This window comes from Cervus canadensis, chromosome 7 (assembly GCF_019320065.1).
Source record: "Cervus canadensis isolate Bull #8, Minnesota chromosome 7, ASM1932006v1, whole genome shotgun sequence".
Lineage (NCBI taxonomy): Eukaryota > Metazoa > Chordata > Mammalia > Artiodactyla > Cervidae > Cervus > Cervus canadensis.
In genome coordinates, this window is record NC_057392.1 from 35,224,392 (window position 1) to 35,249,634 (window position 25,243).

At 42.4% G+C, this 25,243-nt stretch overlaps 1 protein-coding gene across 6 annotated transcripts in view; it reads left to right on the forward strand.

Moving 5' to 3' along the window:
- Positions 1–25,243, forward strand: part of SIDT1 (SID1 transmembrane family member 1) — a 104,104-nt gene that overhangs the window by 65,052 nt on the left and 13,809 nt on the right. For 3 of the 6 annotated variants that reach the window (XM_043474863.1, XM_043474861.1, XM_043474865.1), the window contains 11 exons: positions 38–81; positions 7,615–7,686; positions 9,023–9,168; positions 9,945–10,018; positions 11,054–11,120; positions 12,800–12,873; positions 14,284–14,407; positions 14,606–14,723; positions 18,308–18,444; positions 19,052–19,160; positions 23,461–23,540. In XM_043474863.1, the coding sequence (XP_043330798.1) occupies positions 38–81; positions 7,615–7,686; positions 9,023–9,168; positions 9,945–10,018; positions 11,054–11,120; positions 12,800–12,873; positions 14,284–14,407; positions 14,606–14,723; positions 18,308–18,444; positions 19,052–19,160; positions 23,461–23,540 (1,045 nt within the window). Of the gene's footprint in view, positions 1–37; positions 82–7,614; positions 7,687–8,028; positions 8,074–9,022; positions 9,169–9,944; positions 10,019–11,053; positions 11,121–12,799; positions 12,874–14,283; positions 14,408–14,605; positions 14,724–18,307; positions 18,445–19,051; positions 19,161–22,385; positions 22,509–23,460; positions 23,541–25,243 lie in introns of those variants that run through there. The other 3 variants (XM_043474866.1, XM_043474862.1, XM_043474867.1) reach the window with 3 other exon arrangements.

Genomic DNA, 25,243 nt, shown 5'->3' on the forward strand with positions numbered 1-25,243 from the left:
TTGCTGTCTTAGGAACATGTGTATGTCTTGTCTGCAGGTTTCAGAGAAAATCCACTGATGGAAGCTTTGGTTCCAATGATGGTAAGAAAAACCCCTGGTTTCAATTCAAACTGATGTCAAGTAAAAGATAACTTTTACTGGTACTTCTGTCTCTTTGACTTCTGTGATTTCCAAATCCTCTGTTGATTTCCATCCCTCCAGAGTAGTCTAATCTGTAGTCTTTCTACAGAAAGCAGAGCTAGTAAGAACCAATCATATAACACGGTATAAGTTTTGGGTGTACAACATGATTCTATACTTGTATAGACTGCAAAATGATCACCACTAGAAATCTAATTAACATCCATCACCACCAGTGAAGTTGCTTAGTCGTGTCCGACTCTTTGCGATCCCATGGACTGTAGCCTACCAGGCTCCTCCATCCATGCAATTTTCCAGGCAAGAGTACTGGAGTGGGTTGCCATTTCTTTCTCCAGGGGATCTTCCCAACCCAAGGATTGAACCCTGGTCTCCTGCATTGCAGGCAGACACTTTACCATCTGAGCTACCGGGGAAGCCCAAGATGATCCATCACTACACATAATTTTTTCTTGTGGTGAGAATTTTTAAGATCAATTCTTTTAGCAACTTTCAAATATGCAGTACATTATTATTAACTCTAGTCACCATGTTGTACAGGACATCCCCAGGACTTATATTTTAAAACTGGAAGTTGCTACCTTTTATGTATCCTATTTTCTAAAAAGCCTAAATCAGCATGAGTTACTTAGTGTTGACAAGATCAAGAAGGCTCTGAAAATTAGCTCAGAGCTAGAGGTACCCTTCAGATGGCAAGCAGAAATGGATGAGTGATCCAAAAAATAAATAAATAAAGATGCATCAGTTGGATTCATGTGGCTGCAGGTAACAACAAAGTTTATCTCAAACATACTTAAACAATAAAGAGTGTCTCCTCTCCCTGAAAGTTGAGCAAAAAGGTGGACTTCAGGATTCACTGAGTCCAGTGGCTCAGGTCCTTTTGCTTGCCATTCCCCTGGTTCTGCTTTTCCCCTAGTGCTGGTGGTGAGGTAGGTCCTCACTGACAATGTCCAGAGGGAAGGACTTTTTCAGAAGCACCTAGAAGCTTCTTTCATGTTTCATTGGCCTAGAATGGATCATATACTTATTTCTCAACCAGTCACTGCAAAGGAATCTATTTACCTAAGATCAGTCAAGCCTGCTTATAGAATTAGGGTTAGGTCATCCTTCTCTAGGATCAGGGTTTCTCAAACTCAATGTTATTGACACTACAGTCAGATGATTCTTTATTGTTGGGAGCTGCCCTGTACATTGTAGGATGTTTAACCACATTCTTCACCTCAATCTATTAGAATTCAATAATACACTCCCTCCTTGTGACAATAGAAAATATTCCCAGACATTGTCAAATGTCCTTTTGGGAGCAAAATGTTCCCCCTACTCCTACCCTCAACTGAGAATCACTGACTTAAAAATGTGGGCTGCCAGGCACAGGTGAGAAGACAGGAACAAAATCCTAGCTTAGTTAGAAAATAGGAATGTTCATGCCAAAGGGCTTTGAAATTAGGAGGAAGTAAGGAACCTTTGTCGGAGGAGGCAATGGCACCCCACTCCAGTACTCTTGCCTGGAAAATCCCATGGACGGAGGAACCTGGTAGGCTGTAGTCCATAGGGTCACGAAGAGTTGGACATGACTGAGCGACTTCACTTTCACTTTTCACTTTTATGCCTTAGAGAAGGAAATGGCAACCCACTCCAGTGTTCTTGCTTGGAGAATCCCAGGGATGGGGTCGCACAGAGTCGGACAAGACTGAAGTGACTTAGCGGTAGCAAGGAACTTTTGTGGGCTTCCCATGTGGCGCTAGAGGTAAAGAACCTGCCTGCTGATGCAAGAGACATGGGTTCCATCCCTGGATCAGGAAGATCCCCTGGAGGAGGCATGGCAATCCACTCCAGTATTCTTGCCTGGAGAATCCCACGGACAGTGGAGTCTGGTGGGCTACAGTCCATAGGGTCACAAAGAGTCAGACACAACTGAAGCGACTGAGCACACAGGCACGAAAGGGACCTTTGTCATGCGGAGAGGCTATGGGGAAAGAGAGCACATGACCACTGGTAAGACAAACTCAGGTGCTGCAAAAAAGAGCAGAGAAGACAACCTCCATCCGAGGAAAGAACCAGTTAGTGACTCTTAATCGTAGGAAGCAGATCACTGAGAAACCAGTCTGGAGCAAGAGACAAAAGCAAGTGAGGGATTTTACCTGTAGTCTAATGTGAGAGATTCACGGGAGGAAATTCTGGAGAAGAGCAAGGATACAGAATGGCCAGGATCAGTGTGCCCACAGGCGCTACAGGAAGTTTAACTGAGCTCAGAGATACAGGAAGTGCCCTGGGGGCTAGAGCCTAGAAAAAAATGCTAGGAGCAGAGTCTGAAAGAGGGGATCCCACTAGACTTGGCCTGCTGGCTGCTTCAATCAATGTGGAGGTAGACATCAGAGGAACTGGGCCTGATGCTTTCACCTTAGGTGTGCCTGAGGTGGAGGATATGGAGCCAGGTCCCTACAATTCGCCAAATGGTTGGCAGCTCTTAATTATCGCACAGAGTCGGACACGACTGAAGCGACTTAGCAGCAGCAGCAGAATGGCTGCATTGGAAAATCTGTTAGCTCCCCTGCTTTTGTTTTTCATTGATTTGTCCTGCAGTTTGTAAGTCTTATTTGAAAAATGTTGACACTGGCTTCAACTGAACTAAAAAAGCAAAAGAATTTCTTTCATACTTCATGGGAAGAAGGAGATAAGACCCTGGAGCCCAGATGAAGTGGAAATAGTGTTTGTAAAGAGCAGCTTCGGGCTAGAAGGTGCGTGATTACTGTGGTATGACTGGATGGATCCCCATATTCTCCACTGTCACTTAAGACAGGGGCCTCTCTGGTAATCTGAGGGGCACCAGGCAAGCCTCTGTGTTCTAAAAACATTTCCTTCAAGGACAAAGGAGCCTGGCAGGCTACAGTCCATGGGTCACAGAGAGTCAGACACGACTGAGCAACTATCATTCTCTCACTCAGGGACTCTGTCAGTGGAGAAACCCTACACTTCACATCACCGCTAAAGAGCCTGTACAGAAATTCAGTTACCACCTCAAAAGAGAGACAGACGAAGCATAACTCACAGGCCTCTGGGACACATGAGCTGTCATCATGATGCTGCGTGCAGCCTAAGAAGGGGGTACTTTCTCAAGAAGGGGAGCTGGACAAACCTGACTAGTCTGTAGACTGAGGAACCAAATGACCAATCAGATCCTTCCCTGGATGGAGCTATTACTGAATCAGCCTTCCAGCAGACAGCAGGGTCCGGAAGGGAGAAGACAAGCAGTGTGCTGAGTGCAGACGATTCGGGAAACACAAGCCATCCTCAGAATCTGTGGTAACGGGTCTCAGGTTCTAGTATTGACTCTCCGATCGATTCCAAATTTCCTTGATTTTGCTTGCCTGTTTTTTTCTTCTAAAGGAATTTTACTTTTACATCCTTGAAAAGAGGAGTGGCCTTCCTTATTTTCTCCTCAACTTTTGGCATATTAATACAACATGACACCAGCTGGAATAGGTAGCCAACTGGCATAAAAATGAAACCTTACAGCAGCTCATTCACATCATTTCCAACTCCTTCTTAGCTTCCAACCTTCTAAGGCTAGAGATAGAAGCATGCAGGACAGTTGTAAATGTGAAGTCCCTGAAAGAGTCAAGCCTGCTCAAAAAGAAATGAAGTTTTTCTCCTCACATGGAGCAATTAATATAAAAGGCAGGCAAGCAAGCATATCCTATTCTAAGTTAGCAAAGCAGACAGATGGCAAAGGGCTCACGTGTAAAGAAAAACATACCAGAACAAGTTTCCTCATTAAGATGAGCTCATTCACAACTTTATATGTTTGCTTATTCCCAGCCAGAACATCTCAGTCTGTCCTATAAACTGGTATATTGTGTTTAATTCTGCTTTCTATATACCATATAGTTAAACAGAAATATGGCTTGCCTTCTGGGAGCATCAATCACATTTGAAATTTGGGAGGCAGTGCTTTGGTTCTTGCATTTCTAGACATTAGAAAAGTTAACAGAATATTGTTATCCCATGTTGGCCAATCTCCTATTTAATTGTGCATATAAAAGTGCACAGATTTGGAACAATTGTACTTCATATGAAAATTCTGATGCTCTTGTCCATCACAGAACTGTTGGTGTTGTGGTTGCTTTGGAGTGCAAGGGACTGGGGACTATACTGAAACCAGGTCCTGCTCAACTGTGAGCCAGAGTAGAGTGCAGAAATCATCCAAGTCTGAACAAACTTACACAGCTGGCTTCTTCTTTTTAGTGAAGTTGTTGCCTAACAAAACAGTGATTGTTTTTGTTTGCACTCTTGCTTTGATTTTAGTTTTCGCATTTTTTTTTTTTGCCTCTTTTGATCACATACACAAAAACCCTTTGCCTCCCACAGACCACTTCAACCCCCCGCCACAGTGGAACTCAAGCATTATCCTACACTTTCATCTCTTTCCCATACCAGAGGGCTTCCTAGGAACAGAAAAGACCCGAAATTCTGCAGTTTATGATTTTAGTATCATTTTCACTATTTTCACATGTAATATTTTTTTAAAGTACACTGTAAACAAGGACCTAAGTTAATGATTAAAAGAAGGGAATTTAGGCTTGAAAAGAGAAAAATGTGAAAGATACTAAGGGAAATGTGAAAGTTACATCACCTAAAGAAGAGACCAGAATGGTGGTTTCTTTGACAGTCGCCTGCCCCTCTCCCCACACACACACACAATGACCTTGATAAAAAGAATACACTATAAGGAATTACAGGCGAACAGCAGCAGCCCATCTAAAAAACAAATATTGTGCTTAGGTACCTTTTTTGAATATATGAGTGGAAATGCAAATGTGCCTCAATTCCTTGTCTCTTTTGAAAAATGAGCACTATAAAAGCAACACACTCACTGCCAGTTATTCATATGTTAAAGGAAAATCCCTTCCTTTTTTTTCAATTAAGAAGATAAATTTTAACTGAGATCAGTGCAACGAACCATTATCTATCCACTATCTAAGTGATTCGGGACAAATGACTTGATCTGTGAGTGCCTCCTTTTTGTCATCTTTAAAATGGTGATAGTAATAGTACAAGGTTATTGAAAAATTAATAGCACAAGGTTATTGAAAAATTAAAAAGAATGAATTCTTGGAAAGAACTTAAAAGAGTGTCTGACACACACTACTGTCACCACTGCTGCCTAATGTTTATCAAAACCTGTGTGCCAGACACTCTACGTGCGGCAGCAGTAGTGACAGTAGTTGTAGCAGTAGCCACCGCAGCAATGGTATAGAAGCCTTAGGAGCAGTCCTAGCAGTGGTGGTAATGGTGGTAATAGTACTTGTTACCCTCACTAGTGGCAGCAGCAAAGCGCTCTGCCCAAATACAGCCAAATCTGTCCTTGGCCAAAGAGAGTCGGTCAAACTGTACATGGCATCTTCCCATAATACTCTTACTGTGCTCAAAAGATTTAATCTCTCACTCTTAAGAGTCTGAAAGTAACCTGTTTCTTTGCCTTGAAGTTGGATGAAAAGCACAGATGGTGTTGATACCATGTTACATATTTATGGGTAAGCCCAAGAAAAGCCAAGGAACATCTACTATCTCTAAATAGTAAGAACTAAATCAAGGAGTCTCAAGCCTAGGAACAATGCCAAGGTCCATTGTGAGAGTCCTGGGAATTGCCTTGCCTGCCAGGAATGTTGCTTTAGCCAGAGGCCTTGCTGTCCAACTGAGCTGGCTCTTGGCTAGGCTACCAAAAGGAGGGAGGAAATTGAGTCTCCAAGGCTATTGATTTGTTCACTGGCTAAATGTTTTGAACTTAGGATTTAATTATTTTTCTCCATGGAGGAAAGGAATAGGCCCACAGAGAGTAAAAACATGATGAAGCCTACAGATTGGCTCCCCAAACTATGAATGTTTTTACTGTCCACCAGTGGGAATGAAGTTTGAAAGCTGGATGAAAAGAACTGATTGTGACAAACAATTAATTGTCTGAGGCTTTTGGTTCTTTTACATGTGTTGCAAACTGTAGCATTAATGTAAAGAATTACAGATGATCTTTTCAAAGAAGAAATGGAAATATATTTGCAATGAGAATATAGAATATCTTACATGTCTTCACTGAAAATAGATTTCTCTGCAAAAGTACAAGACACTGACTAGTTAACTCACAGACTTCTTCACCTGTAGTGTGATACAAGCAATCTCACCTCTCAGGAAGAAGACATATGATGGAAATTCCCACCAGCCTGACAATATCCCAGATCCTGACAAAGCTTAGGAGGCAGCAGAGAAATGTTCTCTGGTGTCTTCACAGATGATTGTAGCCCCCGGAAATATTGTGGCACTAAGTCAGAGTCAGAGAGACGGCGTAGATGCCTGCATCCTTGTTTCTGTTCTTTTGTTCAGCTCCTCCTAATTCTCATAAGTGGATAAACTCAATGGGATAGCATCTTTTCAAATAACCAGTGAGAAGCTTAGGAGGAAGTTTTCTCTGGGGCTTTCCAAACCTCACTGGAGTAGTTTGAGGAGCACCATCTTATAAATATTTTTCTCTCACTGCCAACAGCCATTTGACAACAGACACACCTATTATATCTCTGAAAAAAAGTGAAAATGTTCACCACTCAGTCGTGTCCAACTCTTTGCGACCCCATGGACTGCAGCCTGCCAGGGCCTTCTGTCCATGGGATTTCCCAGGCAAGCATACTGGAATGGGTTGCCATTCCCTTCTCCAGGGGAATCTTCCTGACCCAGGGATCGAACCCAAGTCTCCTGCATTGCAGGTGGATCCTTTACTGTCTGAGCCACCAGGGAAGTCCATTCCATCTCTGTGTTATGACCCAAATAACCCATATTCCTGTACATAGTTCACTCTTGTTTGTTCCAAGGAGTGCAGTAATTTCTTTCCTGTCAGGGCTAATCCTGCCTACAGTTAGGGTACTGCTAATGGCTGTGACAAATAAACCTCTGAATTACAGTGCCTGAATCATAGAAATTTATTTCTGGTGTTTGTGTTCAGTGGTGACCTTTCTCACAGTGATTCCAGGACCCACACTCCTTGTGATTCTGCAATATTGTTAGGCAGGAATCAGCAACATTTCTTTTCTGGAAAGTGCCAAATAGTAAATATTTCAGGCTCTGCAGGCCATGGAGTCTCTGTCAACTGCTCCTCTTTGCCTTGGTAGCTAAAAGTAGCCATAGCCAGACTCAAATGAGTGGTTGTGTTCTGGTAGAGCCTTATATACACTTAAAATCTAAAATTTCACCTGTCATAAAATAATATTGCTTTTCTGATTTTCCTCCAACCATTTAAAAAATTTAAAACCATTTCTAGTTTAAGGGTCATGCAGGAACGGGTGGTGAACTACATTTGGCCTCCATACCATAAAATTAACCTGAAGGCTCCTTATATTAGAGTGAAAAGAAAATCAAACTATTTAAAGTTGTGTCCTTTCATTCTAGCAACTAGACACAAAGCGTTTGCCTCTTTGTTTTTCTTTTTAACAGGCTCTGGAAATATGTCGGTGTCAAATCCCATTGCTGCCAGTACCCCTGAAGGGAGCAATTACGGGGCAATAGGTATTTTTACAATGAGTCCATTCATGGAAGTGTCTCCTGATTCTCCCAAGAATAGGATACAAGTGGCCCTCCAGCCACTAATAACTGTGAAAGTGGGCAAGGCGGTCATTGTATAAGATTAATTGACTGGGTGATCTGGAGTTTTCCTTCCAGCTTTTTTTCTGGTTCTATTGATCTGTTTCTTGAGTCTGCTAGCCACATTCAAGCAGAATTTTCTGTACCATTGCTGTCAACTCCTGTGGGGTTTTTTTCATACCCAGCCTGAGTTTAGGGTGTGGAAAATGCATCAAAAGTCTGATGTCAGGGAGCCCAACATCAATTGACCCATTGTTTCATCCTCAGGTTTCAGTGGAGTAAGGGCGCTCAGAAGATGAGGCTGTGCAGCAGGTGAACATGACTGAAGCCTAGCAATCCTCCATTTGGGCTAACTTCATAATTGAACCTGCTCACTAACACCCAGTCATTCATATGGCAACCCTCAGGCTGGTTAAGTGGCCTTAAGGGGACAGAATTCTGATCCCTGTCCTGTTAGCATTGGAGGGCATTGATGCTTCCACATACTTCTATGATGCTTACAGGTCTATGAATGGTATGCTTTAAGCTGTCAGTATAGAGGGGCTGGGAATCCTGTATTCCTGCCCTGTTATTCTGTAACTTTGAGAAGCATGTGGGCTCAGTGCCGGAGGCTTATTTCTGGCTCTGCAAGAATAGGGTTTTGTCGTTTGTTTTTTTTTTTTTTCTTTAACCATCTGAACAGAAGAAATAAAAGTGGAAGGTAGGCTTGGCTCATATGCTCATTAAGCTGCACAAATTCCCATCTGCTCTCGGAAACATTCACAGGAGCACAAGGATTCTTCCTGAGAATGTGGTTTCCATTATATAATCACAGATACAGCATGTGGGGGATTTCAGTGTACAAATACCTTATCCATGAGAAATGTATAGCTGCTGGATATGTGGGTGCTTACATATACATGTGGTAGATGCTATACATAAGTTCATGCATGTGTATGTTTATATATTTATGTTCATGTTTCAAAATATGAAACATGAAATATAAGCATATTATCTTTGCATCTAAAGAGTTAATAGAGCAGATGCCTTTATATTTTGTATTTAGCCCTAGAAACAGGTGATTTAAATATAAAAATAGGAGACAAGGAAAATCAGAAGTCCATTGAGGAAGAATTGAGAGAACATGTGTTGTGGGTAAGGAGTTGGTTTTTACCAACATAACGTGTCCTAGAATGAGTCAGCACTGTGCTTTTTGCAAAGAGAGATGGGTTCCATGGGTTCTTCTCAGCTTGGGAAGGCAGAAGAGTCTCCTCTGTTTCAGATGAGTCAAGCTCCAGTCCTGGCAGGCAAATGTCCTCCTCTGATGGTAGACAGCCATGCCAGTCAGACACTGACAGCTCTGTGGAGGAAAGTGACTTTGACACCATGCCAGACATTGAGAGCGATAAGAACATCATCCGCACCAAGGTACCTCTCTCTGCCTGGCCATACCCTCCAGAGGACAGAAAGTTCAGGAGTCAAATACAACTTCAACAATGCCTCAATTGCCTTTATATATTTATATTTACATATATATATATATTTTTTTTTTTTTTTTCTTCAGGGGAAGTCAAATTTCTCAGGGGGCTTTTTAGATAAAGCTTAACTACCTACTAAAAGCAATACTCAGTTAATTAACACTCCTTTCTGGAGGGAAAAAGTGACAGCAGTATAGAGAACAGAGCACTAAAATGCTCACGGATCTGAAGTGGCTGATTATGGACAAAAATGAGGAAGGGTTCCAACCAGGTGGAAGAAAAGATTCCACTGAAGGGTGTACTTGGAAAAATTCCCTGGTTCCAGACATAAAATGCTTCAGGAGTAAAAGCTCATTTCTTTCTGACTCATATGTATCAGACTATGTTGTATCCAGTAAGCGACATGAAGGTGAATGGCATGGTTTCAACTCTGTAATTCAAGAATCACACAGTGGGCATCTCTGAAAACTGGGAAATCAATTCTTGAGATTTAAGAAGCATTCAAGATTCCCAATTGGTTTCTCACATCAGCCAGTTTCCCTAAAGCCAAGGGAAATACTAGGATTTTTAAAGGCATCCTAGGAAAAGCAAAATTACGAGAAAAGTCTTGTTTAATAATTTTAATCCTTAATGAGGGATTAAACTGAAATGTGTAAAGCTCTTCTTTGTATTTTATGCAAGAAATCCAAGTACAGTTTTGCATTCTCTTTTTACTTGGCATCCCAGGTGTTCCTTTACCTGTCAGATCTGTCCAGGAAGGACCGAAGAATTGTCAGCAAAAAGTATAAGATTTATTTTTGGTGAGTAGATGACGAGAAGGACTATGGCTGTCTTTAGTAAAATTAAAATTTTCTTTGTAAAAGCCACAGTGACAAAAAAAAAAAAAGCCACAGTGACTTATGTGATCCATACAAGTGATGAAATCACAGGTTTCGGTGTTTACTGAGACACACATATAGGTGTTTAAAGGGTTTAAGCCACAATGCATAGGAAAAACAAACAAAACACAATCAAAGGCAACCAGTCCTAAGTGAAATACATACAAAGTATAAATAAGAACAGTAGTGGAATCCCGTGTTTTTAGGGACACATTAAATCCTCTTCCAGGAAGATACCAAAACCATCTTCCAGGAGGCATGTTAAACTGGAACCATTCCCTCTTCTCTCACCAGGACTTACCCTTAGGAGAGCCAGTGATTTCTGGGATGAGACTCCTAGAGCACCTCAGGGTAGCTAGAAATCACCCTGAGGCAAGATGATACCATCAGCCAATGATAAATAGACCTGCGATAAATAGACCACACAGAGGCAGCCTTCTTCCAGGCAGAAAGCCTGAGGTGCCTGGCCGGGTCCCCTCTTTTCCCTCAGAAACCCCCGACTGACAGTGTGACAACTCCTCTCATTCTTTTCTCTGGAAGGATGATCTTTTACTTGGACACGGATGCTAGAGGGAAACAAGAGCCAGCCAGTGGGGGTCAGGTGGAACTCCATAGCATAGTGGGACCAGCGTTTTGGAACTAAGAGGTAGCTAAGAGAGCCACATTCCCTTCTTGTGATCCATCACCCATTACCTACTCTCTGATCATTTTTAATCTAATGATATCCTAAAGAGATAGGCCTTTATTGATAGTTTCATTAAACCAGAAGTATTATTTACCCTGTTATACAAATGATTGTATGAGAGAAAGTTTGGAGAAATAGGAGCCATGTAATCAGTTTCTAATCACTTTTGTGAGTTAAGTAGGCAGTTATGGGTGGAAAGATTGAAAAAATAAAAGCAAAAATTCCATTGTTAATTTGGAAATAACCATTTCTGGTTCCTTTTGTCTGCATAGGAACATCATTACCATTGCTGTGTTTTATGCACTGCCTGTGATCCAACTGGTTATCACCTACCAAACAGTAAGTGTTGCCTCAAACCCCCGAATCCCAGCTTTCATACAACAGAGAAAGATCTTTGCTATAATTTACAGAGAAAGGTGTAAAGAGCTCTGTCCAAGAATTAATTTCTCATTTGGATTCCCACAGGATTTCTCCATTGGGTCGTCTTTGACTGAGCTTTATATCTAGTTCCCCAATGTTTTATCGCAGACCTCTTGTATCACTTTGTCTACCAATCTGAAATTATTACCTTGCACTCATTTAGTCTTGGTATCTATCAGCTATGTCTATTGTTTAATCAGTCTGAACTTTTGATCATCGTGGGATGATGGGTAAAGTTCCAGACCAAAACAAAGAAACCTGATATCTAATTTAGCCAGTGTCCCGGCTGTAAAAATATTTTACAATATTTTTTGTAAAAGTAAGAACAGCTTCACTAATAAAATATTAAAAGAAAAGGAAATATAAAATACATAATAAACAAACAAAGGACTTTCCTAGTGGCACAGTGGATAGAAATCCACCTGCCAATGCAGGGGACACGAGTTTGATCCCTGGTGTGGGAAGATCCCACATGCCACAGAATAACTAAGCCTGTGTGCCACAACTTCTGAGCCTGTGCTCTAGAGCCCATGCTCCACAACAAGGGAAGCTACCACAATGAGCAGCCCATGCACCACAAGTAGAGAGTAGCCCCCACTAGCTGCAACTAGAGAAAGCCCACATGCAGCAACAAAGACCCTTTGCAATGAAGAATAAATAAATAGATTTTGCAAAGGCAATCAAGAATTAAAACAAAAACAATAATTAAAACAGCTTAAGAATCCCCACTGCACCCCACGTTTGATCTTGTCTAGGATCAAAGACACATGAAAAAGCCCATTTAGAATAGCACCAGGTTAAAGGTATTTCTAATACAATGGCTCTCAAATTTTGTTGTGTGTTCAAATCATCTGTGAGATTTTTTAAAATACCAGTGTCCAAGCTGTACCCCACAGCAGTTAGATCAGAGTGGAATCAGGATCAATATTGATGAAACTCCTTGTGATTCCAATATACACCCACACTTGAGAGTCAACAGTTTAATTGTATTTCACCAGTTCCATACTTAATACGTGATGAGGACAAGGACTTTATAAGGTTTGAGCACCACGATTTATACTCCAAATAGTCTCTGAATACTTTGGGGTTCTGTCAGAAGATATAGCTATCCTGTGGTCTAGGAAGGTTCTTAATGATAGTGATAATATGGAAAACTGACGACATATCTCCTTATGTCCACCTGCCCTGTGGTTTTCAATTCAATGCAGAGGATGGGACAGCTGTTTACACTCCCAGGATTCATCTAGAAAATAGGATGTACTGTTTCAGTCCTGATAGGCAGGCCCCAATGTTAGCATCCTTTCAGAATCCTTTTACAATGAGAACAAAGGAAATGTTTTCAGTTGAATTCTGCCTTGCCACATAATGAGGGACCCAGACTATTTCAGTTCAAAGCAAGATGGTAGCATTTAAAGGAAATGTGTCTGTACCGTGTAAAGGCTGGAGATAATGACTCATCCCCTGTTGAGAAGGAGCACTGGTTACACTGTAAATCTCTGACAGTTGATCACTGCGAGCACTGGGGTCTGCTTTCTGTGATTTCAGGCTCAGGGGATGGAGGCAGACAGCATCTCCTCTTCTCGCTCTTGCTTTTACAGGTTTTCAACGTCACTGGCAACCAGGATATCTGCTACTATAACTTCCTCTGTGCTCACCCCTTGGGTGTCTTGAGGTAAGCCCAGTCCTCTGGTTGCCCATGAGGCAATGAGAGATGCCTTTTTGTGTAATGTGCTGTGGAATGTGTATTTTTAAAAAACACTAGAAACAATTGTGGGAAACTACCTCAATCAAAAAGTAAGTGTAGTTGCTTAGTCATGTCTGACTCTTTGGGACCCCATGGACTATAGCCCGCCAGGCTCCTCTGTCCATGGAATTTCCCAGGCAAGAATACTAGAGTGGGCTTGCCATTTTTTTATCCAGGGGATCTTCCCTACCCAGGATTGAACCTGGGTCTTCTGCATTTCAGACAGATTTGTTACCATGTGAGCCACCAGGGAAGCCCTAATCAAGGGTAAACAGGAATGAAATCAAGGATTTGAGACTAGGTATTCCTCTCCTACTCCTGTATGGAGGGGGAGGAGCTCAGGAAACAGCCCTAAGAATAATCTGCTAAGGAGAAGGTGGGATGTGTTTGAAAATATCAGGTCCCTAGCTGTGATGACCCTTGTCTATGGGCATGAGCTGCAAATACATTCAATCCACTAAACAACCTCATCAGATAGATATGATTATTATTACCACTGTTTTTTTTTTAAATTTAGTAGTTTTATTGCTATTTTTAAGGAGATTATTTGTAATTATTATTATCATTAAAAAATTATTTTCTTGGCTGCACTGCACAGCATTGGGATCTTAGTTCCCTGGTCAGGGATCAAACCCATGCCCCCTGCATTGGCAGTGTGGAGCCTTAACCACTGGATCACCAGAGAAGTCTCATTACCCCCATTTTTAGATAAAGATATTAAGGCTTAGTTAGAAAGGCAAGGACTCACAGAAGCTCCCTCAACTGTGAGTGATGTTGGGCCTCATAGCTGGACCTGTTGCTCCCAAGGCTGTGCTCCATCCTCCAGAACATGGTGAAGTGGAAAGAGGGATTTTCCTGGCAATTGGGAGCCTGGCTTCTTCATCCAGAATGAACTAGTCTCAGTTTTCTGAAAGAAATCTGCTGACTGTGACCAGTTGATACTTATCCTGAAATTCACAGTTACAGAGCTGAATATTGACATATAACATGGGTCCATGTATTTGAATTCACTCTTGCAACTAGCTGAATGGCCCAGCTGCCCAGCTGCAGAATAGCTCTCTTTCCTAGGATTCATTCCCTGCCAGTGCCATCAGGACAAGAGAGGATCAATGGGTGTTAGGGAGGTTGAACAGGCATTCCTGGGAGGAAATGGACACATTATCACAGGCTAAGCAAAGCATCCTAACATGGAGTTAGGACAAAGATGCTCTCTGATGATTTTCAGTCCCAAAGTCTCATGGAAAGTTTATTGGTAGAAAACACTCGCTCCTCCATGCCTTCGTTCAGTCTCTGAAGCTCTCAGATGCCTTGACTCCCTCACTGTCTCTATCTCCTTAGTGCCTTCAACAACATTCTCAGTAACCTGGGCCATGTGCTCCTGGGCTGCCTCTTCCTGCTGATAGTCTTGCACCGGGACATTCTCCATCGAAGAGCTCTAGAAGCCAAGGATATCTTTGCCATGGTGAGTAGAGGGCAGGTAGAGGGAGGTGGAAGCTAGGAAGTGTTATGGTTCCAAGCAGGATCTACAAGTAGGAGGGACATCTGATGTGATGATGGATCACGTGTAAGGGACCACACAGGGCGAGAGCATGGGTGCTGGGTTCAGTGGCAAAATCACTAATGAGGATCTTCCCACTGACCATGCTTCCTGCTTTTTCAGGAGTACGGGATTCCCAAACACTTCGGTCTCTTCTATGCCATGGGCATTGCACTGATGATGGAAGGGGTGCTCAGTGCTTGTTACCACGTCTGCCCCAATTACTCCAACTTCCAGTTCGGTAATCACAATTTATATCAGCTACACAGATCTGAGGTATAGGAGTCTTATCCTGGGACACTCTCAAAAATGCCAATCTTGTAACTGCAAGGATTAGATGACATTTACGTGTACTGAAGTGATCAGAGGGTACCTCGCCTCAGGGCATGATTTTCCCACATTGTATTATTTTTTCTCCCTGACCACATTTTATCGACTAGAAAGCACTGAACACTGAGTATTGATCTCATGGCTAGGTCTGCAGGTAGGCAGTGGGTTAGGTGTCAGGCAGCAGGTCATGTAGATCTACCAACAAGGCATCTAGAAATCTCCCTCAATGTAGCTTGGCTTAACTTAGCAGTTTGCCTGCTTTGGGTTGAAAGTAATTTAAAAAAATCCAACTCTAATCGGATTAAATAACCAGTATATTTATCAGCACAAATCCAGCGGTGGCCCTGGCTCCACTGCTCTGTGACCACCCCCCTTGGCTGCACCCAGACTGCATGTTAGTCTTCTCCTCAGGCTGTGTTTTCTCCTGTTGGCAAAAATAGCTACATTGGGTCTTTGCTTCGTATCTCCATACCATGATGTCTGGGGGAGGCAGCAAGCTGGCTTTCAGGAGCCATCATTTGAAATCGAGGAAAGTTCTTTTCAGATTCCCCAGATGACAGCCCCTCACTCCTCAATAGCTCACGCAGCCCTGAATGCACTTCAGATTCTTTCTGTGTGTGGGTTAGTTTGGGCCGGGATTGCTACACCAATCACCATGTCAAAGGAGGGGAGGTTACCTTTAGACAAGGGAGAAACTTCCCTGGAACCAGAAGTGCTGTGAGCCTTCCTAAGCAAACAGGCTGTGAGGTGTGCATTTCTGAACAGAAATGGAGCTGAGATATTTGAGTTGGCATCTTCATGCTATTAGGATGGAGCAGGAATAGCTGATACTGGAAGAAGGCAATTAACAATGTCCTCTGCACTTGAGGATGTGAATTTTGAAAACAGTCATTTTGTGTTTGTGTTCTAGCCTCCAGCTGTTAACACCACAGAAATTCTGTCATATTTTAACTTTTTAAAATTAGAAGGCATTTTTAATAGAGGAAATCTATAGAGAACAATACCATTCACCACTCAGAAGGAACAAATGCCAAAACTTTAAAATATTTGCCTTAATCTACTTTGTTAAAGAAATACAACATTGTGTAAAGTTGAGGTCCCATTTTGAACTGCTTTCCAAACTTGTCCACTCTCTCCTTCCTTAGAAGCAACAACTATGATTAATTTTATATTTTATTAATTTTATTTTTATTTAAATTTTTATTTAAATTTATTAATTTTATTATATTTAATTAATTAATTTTATATTATACTTCTAGTTTGTTTTTATAATTTTTCTTCATTTGAATAGTTTTTCATTTTAATTTGAGTAACAAATTAATAATAATTTATCACACTGTGTTCTACACCCTTTTTTCATTCAACAATGTTTTCAAGATTTATTGGTAATGAATCAAGGATATCCAGTTCATTCATTTTTGAAGATTGTCACCATGTAATAAAAATATACCGCATTTATTAATTTCTCTGTTGAACAGCACTTTGAGGTTGTCAGTATTTTACTCAGTTCAGTTCAGTTCTGTTGCTCAGTCGTGTCCAACTCTTTGCGACCCCATGGACTGCAGCATGCCAGGCCTCCCATCACCAACTCCCAGAGTTTACTCAAACTCACGCCCATTGAGTCAGTGATGCCATCCAACCATCTCATCCTCTGCCGTCCCCTTCTCCTCCTGTCTTCAGTCTTTCCCAGCATCAGGCTCTTTTCAAATAAGTCAGCTCTTAGCATCAGATGGCCAAAGTATTGGAAATTCAGCTTCAACATCAGTCCTTCCAATGAATATTCAGGACTGATTTCCTTTAGGACGCACTAGTTGGATCTCCTTACAGTCAGTCCAAGGGACTCTCAAGAGTCTTCTCCAACACCACAGTTCAAAAGCATCAATTCTTTGGTGCTCAGCTTTCTTTATAGTCCAACTCTCACATCCATACATAACTACTGGAAAAAACATAGCTTTGACTAGATGGACATTTGTTTGCAAGGTAATGTGTCTGCTTTTTAATATGCTGTCTAGGTTGGTCATAACTTTTCTTCCAAGGAGTAATCATCTTAATTTCATGGCTGCAGTCACCATCTGCAGTGATTTTGGAGCCCGCAAAAATAAAGTCTGCCACTGTTTCCACTGTTTCTCCATCTATTTGCCATGAATTGATGGGACTGGGTGCCATGATCTTAGTTTTCTGAATGTTGAGCTTTAAGCCAACTTTTTCACTCTCTTCTTTCACTTTCATCAAGAGGCTGTTTAGTTCTTCTTCACTTTCTGCCGTAAGGGTGGTGTCATTTGCGTATCTGAGGTTATTGATATTTCTCCTGGCAATTTTGATTCCAACTTGTGCTTCATCCAGCCCAGCATTTCTCATGATGTACTCTGCATATAAGTTAAATAAGCAGGGTGACAATATACAGCCTTGACATACTCCTTTTCCTATTTGGAACCAGTCTGTTCTTCCATGTCCAGTTCTAACTGTTGCTTCCTGACCTGCATACAGATTTCTCAAGAGGCAGGTCAGGTACAGACAATTTTGCAATAAATATCTTCATATATGTCTCTTTGTGCACATTTCAGAAAGGTTCCCTGGAACACCTAGAAGTAGAATTTGGGAATCACCTGCTTTATGCATCTTCCATTTTACCAAAAAAGAAAAAAGCTAAGATTCTCCCCAGAGTATTAATTTGCACTCCCACTAGTTGAGTGAGAGTTCCCATTTCCCCCATATCATCACTAATTTGTGTTATTGTTAGATATTTACAGTTTGCCACATTTTTTAGTAACATGGGACATTACATTGTTGTTTTAATTTACAGTCCCCTAACCCTCCTGGAGCTTCCCTGGTGGCACAGACGGTAAAGAATCCACCTGCAATGGGTGGATCATACGTGGGTTTGATCCCTGGGTGGGGAAGATCCCCTGGAGAAGGAAATGGCAACCACTCCAATATTCTTGCCTGGGAAATCCATAGACAGAGGAGCCTGGTAGGCTACAGTCTATGGGGTCACAAAAAAGCTGGACATGACTTAGCAATTAAACAACCGCAACCCTCATACAGCTAAGCCATGTGTAATTTCTAGGTGTCTCCTGTCCCTAGGCTAGAAAGCTGTGTACGTGAGCAGTAATCAGTGTGGTTACATTTCAGGGCGCTGAGAAGGACCTCCTGCGTCCAACTGGGACTCTCTTTATTGTCACACTATCCTGTCACTGTTAGGGGTTCTTTCATTGTTGGACAGGGGCATTTATACACATTCACCCCTGCGAGTGGGGGTAGTCAGTTATTCATCATATCATCTGATACTTTTCTTTTATGAGCTAGGAGCCCCCCTCTTGGAGGGGGTGAGAAGTGGAGTGTGTAGAGTTTGCCTCGAATGTCTCTGGGGAGGCTAGTACACTGGAGGTCACCACACGGGCTGAGGGCAGCAAATACTCTATGGCCGGGAGGGTAGGATTCTCTAAAGATCTGTCTGCCGCCTACTGGATCCTGATTGTCTCGGCTCCTCCTCAGACACCTCCTTCATGTACATGATTGCCGGCCTCTGCATGCTGAAGCTCTACCAGACCCGCCACCCGGACATCAACGCCAGCGCCTACGCCGCCTACGCCTCCTTTGCCCTGGTCATCACACTCACCGTCCTCGGAGTGGTGTGTCCCTCCCCACGGCCAGCAGCCCTCTTGGGAGGCTTTTTATTGTTTGTGGTTTTTTTGGACCTCAGGTGTACAGGTTTAATTAATCATAATCCTTGGCCCATGACACACTCTCATCATTGGTCCATTCATGGCATTTTTGTTATTTAGCTAGAATTTTTGATACTGTAACAGATCCCTGTATAACTGACCCTGGATAGTGTTAATATAGAGCTGGGACCTGACTCACGTAAAACTGGAATAGACACACATAGGCCCTAGTGGGACAGAGACTGACCTGAAAGAAGAGAAGCCACTTCCCAAACGTGTGTGGACAAGTGTCAGTCATCTTCTGTTATTTGGAGAGCATCAGCCTCCAACTGTAGACCGACTGCCTCTTCGACTGCTGCCCTTTTCCATTTCTTTCTTTTTCATGTGGCAAGGTAGCCATTATTTCTCCTTCTCTAAGTGTAGTAAGATCCCTGAGAGCTCAGAGGACAGGGAAATCCAAAATATAAACACAGCTCGGTTTTTGACAACGTATGCATGCACATGAGACGGAACAACTTTAGTGAGTTCTTTGGGGGAAAAAATAGATGATGGTAACTTCTGTCTTTACTTCTAGGTGTTTGGGAAAAATGACGTGTGGTTCTGGGTCATCTTCTCTGCAATCCATATTCTGGCTTCTCTGGCCCTCAGCACCCAGATCTACTACATGGGTCGTTTCAAGATAGGTGAGTCACCTGTTCCTCTATACTAAACATGCCATTTAACGCCCCCCTCCCTGAGAAGAAATTGTCCTGCTTATCCTAAATGGGAGTGTTACTGGTCACCGTGAACACATGCTCTGAATTGTGTGTGTTTATTAGCATATATTTTCTCTAAGAGCTTCCTCTCCTGTATAAAATTTCAGCAACTTATTATCACTAGTTCCGTTTTCAACTGAGAAACTAAGCTAGCTCAGAGCTGAGGAATCCTTCTAACTCCAAGTCTCAAAAGCTTTGCAATTCACCAGGCTTTGAAAGTGTGTTTGCAGAACAGTATGATCATCACACTGCTAGTTCCACCGAAAAGAGTATTTCTCAGTTTGTAGTATTTAAAAAGAGTATTTCTCTAACCAAGCTAAGTGGCTATCGAGAATTTATATATTCTTTCCAAATTCTGGGACTGGAACTTTTAGAGACCAACTTGCCAATCTCAGAGGCAGGATACCTGCCTAACATTCTCTGACATTGTGAACAGATCATGTTAGAATGCCTAGGATCCTGTGGAAATCAGCTTCTGATCTACTGTTGGTCATTCAGCATACATGGGAGCAAGTCATATTAGAGCATCTAAATTTCACCCATCATTTTAAGGTATGGGAAGTCAGACTCAAATATTCATTTGTATATTTCAAGAAAAACCAACATATATAAACATAGAGGCTCATCCCTAATATTTTCAGAGCCAAGGCAAGATTGTAAATAAAAGTCTATACACCAAACATATGAAAATGTTTATGTTATAAAGAAAACTAAAAACACTATTATATACGGGGAAGAAAGAAAGCAGACCAATAACTGATAAATACACCTTTATTACAACCTAAAAGATACAAGCTCAAATTTAAAATTCTCAGGTGCATGGGGGAATACCCTAGAACATAGAACAGAACACAGCTGTTATAGGAGAGCTGGTCTCCAGCCCCTGCCCCTCTTTTCTTCCCACTCCTGGCTCTGTCCTGCATCTAAAGAGGTCTCACAGGTATGCATATGGACACACTTGTCCAACATCCAATTGGCCATTCCTTGCCTCTAGAAGTGCATACAGCCCTCAGGAAAATAAACCAGGGGAAAAGTTTATGCAGGTTCTGAGAGCAAACTCAAGGCCATCAGGGCAGGGAATTCTTGGGTCCAGGAATTCAGAATGTGGCCTGGGAGAAGCAGTCCCCTTGCTCTGCAGACTCCTCACTCACTGGGGAATGAGGGCCTTTCAAATATGGCACCCCTGTTGCCCAGATCTAAGAGCAATTCTATATAACAATTGGCTTTAAAACTGTGCTGTGTACTTAGTCACTCAGTCATGTCTGACTCTTTGCGACCCCATGGACTGTAGCCTGCCAGGCTTCTCTGTTCATGGGGATTCTCCAGACAAGAATACTGGAATGGATTGCCATGCCCTCCTCCAGGGGATCTTCCCAATCCAGGGATCGAACCCAGTCTCCTGCATTGTGGGCAGATTCTGTACCATCTGGGTAAAGAATTCTTTACCATCTGAGCCACCATAGAAGCCCAGCTTTAAGACTAGACAACCAAATAAAACAATCTCTCATTTTAGCAATTTAATTTTCCCTTTTGGCATGGTCAGTAGATTAGTACTTGGTGTTAACGTAGCCAGGGTACCTCCAACTCCTCCAGTGGAAGCATCATGAGCTAGTTGTGTAGGGCATCTGGTACAGCTCTCTGTTCATGTCCCATCCTCCATACTCAAAAGTGAATGAAACTGTGCAAACTAAACTCTCAAAAGGAAAATAATTTAAGCACTATTTTTCTGGGTTTTCCAAGTTGGAAAAATAAAACTGAATACAGATACATGTAATGGTCATGACCATTAATAGATAGAGGGGCTTTTAATATATTTGTATCACCTTTGCCCCATACCTTTTTTAAAAGGAGGAATATAATGTAGTCTATTATAACCATGAAATAGTTTGTCAGGGTCCCAACAGGAAAAAGATGCCATGCCCAAAGACAAATGATTTATTCACAAAGGGACTCTCCATAGGATAGGAATGGGGTAGAGAAGAATGAAAGTAACCTGAGGTTAGGAGCAGAGAAGCTTACTATCCACAAGCCCAAAAGGACACAGAGGAAGTGGTTACCAAGATGTGGAAGGAGTGCATCATGGAGAGCAAGTCAGCAGGAAAGGATCAATGTCCTTTGGTTGACAGGCAGCCTCACAGGGCGGGTACCAGGCAGAGTACTATCGAACTCTGAACTGACTGTCCTTTCTCTGTCCCTCCAGTCTCCTGCTGGGGCTTCTCACTGTCCAAACCCAACGGAATTAAGGGGACCCACTGCATGGTCCCTATAGTCAGCCTCCCCAGGCATGGTAGGGACAGAGACATGGCAGGTGGGTCTGGAGAAGCAAAGGGAAGATAGTCCTCACATAGCTTATCTGAATATTTTAAATTCCTGTACCTAGGGAGTCTTCCCCAAGTGGTTACAGATTTACCAGAGTCAAAAGGAAAATTCGCTATTTCATTGTGACAACTGCATCTGCATTTAATCCAGAGGCAAGAAGTTGGGTTAGTGGAGAGTGGTCAGACAACTGCCTTTGCTTTCTCAAATCACAGACTCCTTTTCCTGTGGCCCTCAGCCTTTCCTGAAAATAAATGTGGACACAGGAACAGTGGCAGCAAGGAGGCAGAGCACTGTATAGTGTTGTTAGTCACTCAGTCATGTCCGACTTTTTGCAACCCCATGGACTATAGCCCACCAGGCTCCTCTGTCCATTAGATTTCCCAGGCAAGAATACTGGAGTGGATTGCCATTTCTTTCTCCCAGAGAACTTCCTGACCCAGGGATCAAAACCAGGTGTCCTGCATTGCAGGCAGATTCTTTATCATCTGAGCCACCAGGGAAACCCAGACAGAAAACTACAGAACTACTTGCCCAAATCACGATTGTGTCCCTTGCCTCCCCAAAAGGACCACAGAGAGAGGAAGGGGTATAAGCTGCAAGGAGTGCACAAAAAAGCACAGGGAGAGAAAAGTCTGACTCATGCTCTGTACATGTGAAACAGGCAGAAGCAGTCTGTGTTCTTTATGAGAAAACATTTCTTTTGTAATCAGAAAACAAAATTAAAGTCATCCATTTCTAGAGGAAAATAAAACAATCAGTAGTTTACCTGTTTGGCTTCCTTCTTACAAATCTTTTTTTTTTTTCTTCTCATTTCTCTGCTTCCCACTGATTCAGATGTGTCTGACACAGGTAATGTTCAGCTGTCCTTCCCGGGGTTTTCTAGGTTGTTTCCTTAACAAAACAACCTGCCTGGCTGACCTGCCAAGTCTGCTTTCTGAACACCCCTTCCAGATTGGGCAGGATTTGGTGGGAAGGGGGTGCAGAGAGAGACTCAGAGACAGGTATGCACCCCAACCAACCCACCTCCTCTGGGCTAGTGCATGCACATCCCCCTCCCCCCCGGCCCCAGAGTGTTTCTAGTCCAGCTGCTTCAGCTGAACCCAGGGTTGGCCGTGAAAAATAGCAGCAGTCACAACACACCTGGAGTCCACCTTCACTGAAATGTTCACTTCAGGCAGACCCCAGCCTTGCCTGTGACATCTACATGTGGATAGCTCACAGGACAGCCCCACCTGGGGCTCTGGTCCTGTTTATGTAACAATTATAACATGCACACTCAATGTGTTTCATACCATCCTTTTGAAGGATTGCATTAAAAAAAAAAAGCTCCTCCCTGTCTCTCTCCCATCTATGTTCCTTTGACTATTGTTTCAATCCACATTCAGGCTTTCTGGACATGCTCAATAGTCCCTAGTATCCCCTGGTTTAATTTTTACTGATTTTTAACCACACTGAGAAATACAAATTTGAATCTTTACAAGTTACGACTTCCCATGGTCTAGAGAGAGCAGATGTTTTAAGGTGACTTTTGAGAAGCCCCATCACATCTCTGCTGTAAAGAAAACAGCACTAAAGTAAACCATCAACAGAGTGAAACTTAGCCACAGGAGACCATAGGCGGGTTGGCCAACTGCCCGAGTGATCTGTGAGTGCTCGTCCCCTGTGTCCATCTTGCTTGCCTTTCTGCGGGATGCCGCATGGATAAGGCACACCTGCCATGAAATCCCTGGTGGCGGTGGGGGTGGTGGTGCATTTTTTAAAGCAAGTATTTATTACTGACCTATTAGGTGCAAAGCATGGCTTTTATGAGGTGAGGACATCTTCATCCTGGCCACAAAAGCTCGGGCCACAGTGGAGTGTTCTATATTATCAGTGACTAAGCCTTCTCACCATGCGATTGTGTCATCAGCAGATTGGGGAATTTTCCGGCGGGCCGCTATGGTGCTCTACACGGACTGCATCCAGCAGTGCAGCCGGCCTCTGTATATGGTACGTGCATGTCCTTGTGTCCCTTGGCCCTCTCCCAGACAACAGGACAGCGGGACAGTCACTCAAGGCTCCCCAAACCAAGGGGGCCAGATGGCCTAGGGTGGCTGAGGTCCAGTTAGTGAGGGAAGAGGCATCTTGCTTCCTTTTCTTCTCACTCTTAAAAGACAAGATGGAATGCTGCCCTTTTTACATAAAAATTGCTAATATATAAAGAAAAAAAATATATAAAACTGTCAAACAGTGATGACTGCTAGGGAGGGAGGATCAAGACAGAGTGTCCCTGTAAAATAGTCATACCTATTTCATTTGTGAATAGAAGGCAGTATTAATGATGACACCTGGACCATCCCAAGCCAACGGGATCATATGGTCATTCCAATCACTTTCATCAGGAACTTATACTTTCCAGAGTTTTCATTTGTTTGCTTTTTGTGTACTGTTTGATTCTGACAGTGAGTAGGAATGCTTTCTTCAAATTTATAGTTGTTGGTTCTTGGTAAAAATACACTGTTAAATATTCTGCCTTATAGTTTTCAATATATTGCATGTTTCTACAGTGAGCAGAGGGATCAGGGTGCTGGTCTCAGCTGCCTTGGCTCATTGGCCAGGGACCCCAGAGAACTTGCATCCCTCCTCTGAGCCACTGCCCCAGTCTTTACCCAGGCCTGTGGTCAGAACCAGGCCCTTTGGGCCTGGCACATAGGTGTCCACTGAATTCCTGCTGATAGTTTATAATCAGAAGGATTTTTATATAAAGAATATATAAATGTGAATGTCTTTAACCCTGTAGAGCTTGGGCAGGAGCCATAGGCACTAAAAATTGAGGAAATTGAGGCTGGAGGGTTTTACTCAGGAGAGAATGTAAAATCCCATTAGGACCTGCGAGTATTATGGGAGACAAGCCTCAGATGTGAACCTTATGGGGAAATTAGTGCTTTTGTTTTTACATTAATTGATGCATGCTGTATTTTTTAAAATAGACTATTTTTAGAGTATTTTAAAAGGTTTTAGGTTCGGGGAAAATTGAGAAGAAAATACAGAGATTTCCCAAATGCCCCTCCTCCACATAGGCACAACTTCCCCCATATCAACATCCCTACCAGAGGGGCGTGTTTGTTAGTTGATGAACCTGTTAACACATCATAGTTACTCCAAGTCTGCAGTTTACATTACAGTTCACTCCTGGTGGTGTACATGCTATGGGTTTTTTGACGAGTTTGTAATTCATCATTACAGTATCAAAGTAGTTCCCTGCCCTAAAAATCCTCTGTGCCCTACCTATTCTTCCCACCCCCTCCCTCCCCAATCCCACCAACTACTGATCTTTTTATTGTCTCTTTAGTCTTATCTTTTCCAGAATGTCTATGACTGAAATAATACAGCATATAGTCTTTTCAGATTGGCTTCTTTCACTTAACAATATACACTTATGTTTCCTGCATGTCTTTTCATGGCTTGATAACTCATTTCTTTTTAGTGCTAATATTCCATTGCCTGGATGTACTTTGGTTTATTTATCCATTCACCTACTGAAAGATATTTTGGTTGCTTCTAAGTTTGGGCTGTTATGAAAAACTGTGCTATAAAATGTGGACATTTTTGCATAGGCCTGTTTTCAGCTTCTTTAGGTAAATACCAAGGAGCACAATTGCTGGATCATATGGTAAAAGTATGTTTAGTTTTCTAGGAAACTGTCTTCCAAA